Here is a 6,000-nt window from a genome sequence, read left to right as displayed (position 1 = left end):
ATTGGGTTGGGTCTTGCCGCACATATTTCTATTATATAATACATCCATATCTTATCATCTATCTATCTATCTATCTATCTATCTATCTATCTATCTATCTATCCAGTGCCGGTTTTAAATTTACGTATAAGCTAAACAAGCTATAGCTTAGGTTCCCACTCTCTTGCCCCCCCCCCAAAAAAATTTAAAGGAAAAAACAAACTGGATGTACATTTCCAAAATATGAGATTAAAAAACAAATAAAATAAAACCTACATACAGCAACAGTGTGTTGTGTCGTGTAGGCTCCTATTTGTTATGTGCCAATGCTCTAGATACCCATTAGGTCCATAAATTACCATATAGCATATATTCAACACAAAAACTAGCGGCAATTTGTTGTTGACAATGGACAGCTGGACATATAAAGGGCCCCATTACCTTCAAACCTAAATCCGGCCCTCTATCTATCTATCTATCTATCTATCTATCTATCTATCTATCTATCTACGATATCTACCTCCCACCTTCCAAGACATTGCCTGCAGTCCCCCACTCCTTCAAACTGCTATATATTGGTGCGGGTGGGCAGAGCAATCACAAACTATGGCAAGAACCTCCCTTTCCTGGTTAACAGTACAGGTACATGCTTATTCAGAGGGAAGTCCCCATTTCGTTCAATTTGGGCTTACTCACAGGAATGTAGGCTGGCCGGCACGGAAGCTTGTGTTGTTGGGCCCCTGCTGAGGCCCCAGGCCTAGACAGGGCCCTCCACTACTGGCCCCTGCTCTAGAGTAGAAGGAGCAACAGGCACCAGCTCGGCTTGCCCTTTCCCTCTGTATAGCAGAGAGCAAGGACTCAGCTGCAAATAAAACATTTTAAGAGTTTAATGTTGTAAAGTGCATTATACAAAGCTGACACCAGATGGTGCTGGTGAGCTATGGCAAATTCAATATATTTTTCAAAACATTAAAAAAACCCCACTTTTACAACGGTTTTTTGTAAGTGTCTAGATTCTACCCGAGGGACGCGGGTGGCGCTGTGGGTTAAACCACAGAGCCTAGGGCTTGCCGATCAGAAGGTCGGCGGTTTGAATCCTCACGACGGGGTGAGCTCCCGTTGCTTGGTCCCAGCTCCTGCCAACCTAGCAGTTCAAAAGCACGTCAAAGTGCAAGTAGATAAATAGGTACCGCTCTGGCGGGAAGGTAAATGGCGTTTCTGTGTGCTGCTCTGGTTCGCCAGAAGTGGCTTTGTCATGCTGGCCACATGACCTGGAAGCTGTACGCCGGCTCCCTCAGCCAATAAGGCGAGATGGGCCGCAACCCCAGTCAGTCACGACTGTACCTAATGGTCAGGGGTCCCTTTACCTTTACCTAGAGTCTACCCAAGTGGTGGGGAAGGTAGTGAGGAGAAGGAGGGCAGTCAGAGGACATATTGCCAAAGGATCCTCAAAACCTAGTGCCAGTAATGCAAAACTTCAGTCAGGCTGCAGTTTGAGCTGGAACCAATATGTCCAGTACAATTTAACGTGTATTATTATTATTATTATTATTATTATTATTATTATTATTATTATCATTATTATTATTTAAAGAATCATATTCAGAAACAAAATATAGGAATAAAGATAACATGACGAAGTATGAATTTCTCGGACATAGCTCTCATGGACATTAGTACACTCACTGTTCTGCCCTCCTACACCTTAACCAGTAAAATATTATCCAGTTCTTTCCCCCACTCTGTTACAAGAGACTTCAAGAATAGGCATGTTGTCAAGTCAGGGAGAAACCATCAACAAGACTCATCAACTATTTCTTTTTGTCCCGTAATTTCTAAGCGTGGGTTTGAGAGGTTTTTCATTTGCCACATCCAATTCCCCCCCCCCTCAAAAAAACCCCTGCTGTTTGCTGCTGAATTGGATCAAGTGCCAATCCACACAAAACCCAAGGTAAACAGGGGGGTTTCTCAGAAAAAAATAGCAGGAAAAAAGGAAAAACAGGAGAAACCGAAGTGTAGATGAGCAGTCAGGTGTCAAGGAGGACCTCAATGGAAGAACCACCAGTGACAGTTGGATAGCTCAGATCACTTACTTTAAAATGTGGCAAAGCAACCGGGGTGGATTTGATTTAAATCATATCGATTTAAATCACTAGTCAGTAAGACTTGATTTAAATCATTTTTTTTTTACAGAAAGACTCATTCTTGCTGGTATAATCTTAATATTTACAACCAGATGAAGGTTTCGTTTTTGGAATAATAAATTGTCAGAGTAGTTTTTACAGTTATATCAAAAATTACTGATTTGGTTATACTATTAGAAATACATAGACAGATAATTATGAAATTATTGTGAGGTTTAATAAGTTAACTGTTTATATTTGGACAACTTTTCTCCTGTACTTTATTGGAAGGAGAAAAATAATCATTTCCTTAATAACAATGTAAACAATTTATTTAACCGAAACAATAACATTATAGCATACGCATCCGTGTTTGTTAACTGATGTGGTTAAACTGTTCATTTTTTTATTAAAAAAACCCACACACACAACTTAGACTGAGTTTCAGCACACATGAAAAACTTAAAACAAATCCTTATTTCCTGATGAATAGCCTTTGGACTAGCATGTAACTTAAATAGAAAACTATCTTTAGAAAGATTTTAGAAAGCATTTTATTTTAAAAATCCAATTTGAATAATAAAAAAATCAATTCAAATCAAAAAAATCTGATTTAAAAAAGTAAATAATAATCATTGATTTTTCTCCACCCTGAAAGCAACCCTGTTGTCTCCTTCTGCTAAGTGGGGTTGTGAGTCCTGCAGTCCTGGTGAGATAGTACTTCTATTCTCTGTCTCGCCTTGCTCTGAGTTGCCCTTTAACTCTAAATCGCAAACTTCTGCCCTTTCTTCCTTCTTCAGCTCCAACGCCGTTTCACGTTTGATTATATATTGACCAGACGCTGATGCGGCGATCTTTGGAGCCGGCCGCCATCAGCCTCTCCTTGGGCTGGCTGTGGTCTGAAAAGGCCACGCAATGGACTGCTGCCGTGTGGTAGTCCAGGACGGCCAAAGGCTTCATCTTCTTCCAGCCGAAGAGGCGGACGCGGTGATCCCAGCCGGCAGTCGCCAGGATTTTCTTGTCTTGGCGGAGGGTCACCTCGGCGATCCCGGGATTGGTGAGTTCATACGTTTGTTGGAGCTGAGAAAAGAAGGGGGGAAATAAGCCGAGGGCCCTGGAGAATGATTTGTTACTGCACTCAAAGTACCATAAAACTGTAAGGTAGGGTTGAAAGGGACCCTAAGGGTCTTCTACTCCCACCCCCTACGATGCAGGAATCACAGAAATAGAATCCCTGACAAATGGCCGCCCAGCCTATTTAAAAGCCTCCAAGGAAGGAGAGTCTACCACCTTCCAAGGTGATAGCGAGGAATTGGAAGAACAATGTAACACCAAGCATAACAGACTGGCAAGCCTTAATGGTAGAATATATGCAATTGGCAAAAAACAACAGGTAGAATAAAAGGTCAAATGAAAGAAAAAGTTAACAAGGAATGGGAAATTTTTGAAGAATATCTGAAAAAATAACAAATTAAAGGAAACCCCGCTGGCAGAATTAGACTGTACCTTGTAAAATAAATTGCTAGATATATGATGGAATTAAGACAAATAATACATATACAACTGTGCAAAAACACAAAGGAAATAGATAATAAATCAGCAAGTTTAATTGGAAGCCTGTTCAGATTCTGGCAAAGAAAGTGAAACGGTGAAAATAACAGAACAATGTGTTTTTAAGATTAGTGTGGGTTTACATATGTGTTTTGTTACCGTATGTGTCATGTGTTTAGGTGGGGGGAATTTATGTAGGTATGTATGAGTTAGTTAAATGTTAGAGTGATGTGATTTTTGTGTCTGTAAATGTGAAGTTGCGAATATGTTTGTCAATTTAACAATTTATCGATTGCATAGCTGCCAAGTCTCCCGTATTCTCTGGGAAACTCCCGTTTTTCTAGCTGTTCTCAGCTGAAAAAAATGGGTTTTTTTGTTTTTTCCCGGTTTATTCTGGCGCGGCGGCCATTTTGGAACTGGGCGGAGCATGCTCAGAAGCGACTTTTGATGCAGCTCTGTCCAGTTCCAAAATGGCTGCAGTGCAACTTCTGGTGCGGCGGCCATTTTGGAACTGTGCAAAGCAGCATCAAAACTCGCTTCTGAGCATGCTCCGCCCAGTTCCAAAATGGCGGCAGCGCTACTTCCGGTCTTCTACTTCCGGCCCGGTCCCTTATTTCTCCCACAGCAACTTGGTAGGTATGATCGATTGTTGTTCTGTTCGTTCTTTTTTAAAAAAAATAAAGATATATATCAAGGTGGTCCATTCCACTGTCAAACAGCTCTTACTGTCAAGAAATCCTTCCTACTTCCTCATAACTCAAAGCCATTGGTTCAGGTCCTACCCTCCGGCACAGCATAAAACAAGCTTGCTCCCTCTTCCAAGTGACAGCCCTTTAGATATTTGAAGATGGCTATGGCATCTCCTCCCAGTCTCCTCTTTACCAAGCGAAACATACCCTACTCCCTCAACCATTCCTCATATGGTTTGGTTTCCCAGACCCTTGGTCGTCTTGGTCGCCCTTCTCTGCAACAAATATAGAAGCAGCTCTGAAAAATCTGACACCCTTTGGCTCCAGCCAAATGTGAGAAAGCTGCACAAGAGGTGTCTCCCACCACCATTCTCGTAAGAATATAAAGTCCCTTCCGCCGTAGGAGGAGGGGCGATTGTGGGCACCACGAAGCCTACACGTGGTGGGGGAATGGTTGCCACCCGCCCCAGCCCATTGGCCGGCTCCCGGCTGCGGCGCTCCCTTGGCGCATCCAATCAGGACGCACCAGGGGTGTGTGGCTCGCTGATTTAAGCGAGCGCGCGGCAAGGAACCGGCCTCTTTTCTCTTGCAGGACCCCCAGCTGCTGCGCTTTCCCGCCCACCCTCCCACTAGGCAGGTCTCTCCTTCCGACATTGCTATGGACTTCGGTCGGTCGCCGTTGAGGGGCCTTGTAGGAATTTTCCCACTTGGCAAATTGGCTCTGGCCTGGTGGTTTACGCCTGTTGTTGTTTAGTCGTGTCCGACTCTTCGTGACCCCATGGACCATAGCACGCCAGGCACTCCTGTCTTCCACTGCCTCCCGCAGTTTGGTCAAACTCATGTTCGTAGCTTCGAGAACACTGTCCATGCCTACCTCGTAGCAATTTGTCACAACTTTGGTTTTGGCGGTAGGCATTGGATTATCTCTGAAAGGTTACAGGTGTGTGTGTGTGGGGGGGGGGGAAGGTTACTGCCATCACCTCCCCCAAAATGCTGAAAGGTACTCCCTTAAGGAGTCCGGGGTGTGGCCATGTCCGAAGCCGTGGTAGGTGAGGGCCTAAGGCACGCCCCTAGTGGTGGCCCCGGGGTGAGTTCCTAGTTGATCTGCATCGCGGGGCTCACCCAATGGTGGTTAACCCTTCACAGACTGCCAGCGGAGTGGGCTGGAGTCGGATACAGACGGTTAGATCCAATGCCTAAGCCAATACCTCTCTACATCCGTAATCAATAAAGTTGTGGCCTTCTACGCCCATTAACCTTATGCAATGTGTCCTGTGTCTTTCTTTATTCCGGAGAGGGTTTGGGGTATCGCCACACAAGAAGAGCCTGCTGGATCAGGCCAATGGTCCATCTAGTTGGTAGTCATCTTCCTCTTGCTGGAGGAATTTTGGAAGTTTAACTATATGCTGCATGGCTTCAATACTTTCTTTTATCTGTCTTGAACTGTCGAGCATTCAGCTTCCTCAGATGCCTACGAGTTGTAGTGTTATGAGAGGAGAAGAACTTTTTTCCCCACCCACTTTCTGCATGCTTCTATCCCATCGCCTCTCTTCCTCCCCGTTTGCCGATGCTTTTCCTTCTTTCACAGAGCACCCCTTTCCTGATGTGGAGTAAAGAGGGTCTTCGTATCATGGGAAGAAAACGAATTTGAGCTAGGC

The 6,000-nt window shown here is 44.2% G+C and overlaps 1 protein-coding gene across 5 annotated transcripts in view; it reads right to left on the bottom strand.

The window, feature by feature from the left end:
* Positions 1 to 503: 503 nt before the first annotated feature.
* GNB1L (G protein subunit beta 1 like) overlaps positions 504 to 6,000 on the bottom strand; it is an 81,647-nt gene continuing 76,150 nt past the window's right edge. For all 5 annotated transcript variants that reach the window (XM_060269276.1, XM_035098216.2, XM_035098213.2 and 2 more), the window contains one exon: positions 504 to 3,182. In XM_060269276.1, coding sequence (XP_060125259.1) covers positions 2,916 to 3,182 — 267 coding nt within the window. In that variant the 3' untranslated portion in view covers positions 504 to 2,915. The remainder of the gene's footprint in view (positions 3,183 to 6,000) is intronic.

Source organism: Zootoca vivipara, chromosome 17, assembly GCF_963506605.1.
Source record: "Zootoca vivipara chromosome 17, rZooViv1.1, whole genome shotgun sequence".
Classification (NCBI taxonomy): Eukaryota; Metazoa; Chordata; class Lepidosauria; order Squamata; family Lacertidae; genus Zootoca; species Zootoca vivipara.
The sequence above is the reverse complement of the archived record's forward strand: the minus strand, read 5'-3'. Positions and strand labels throughout refer to the sequence as shown.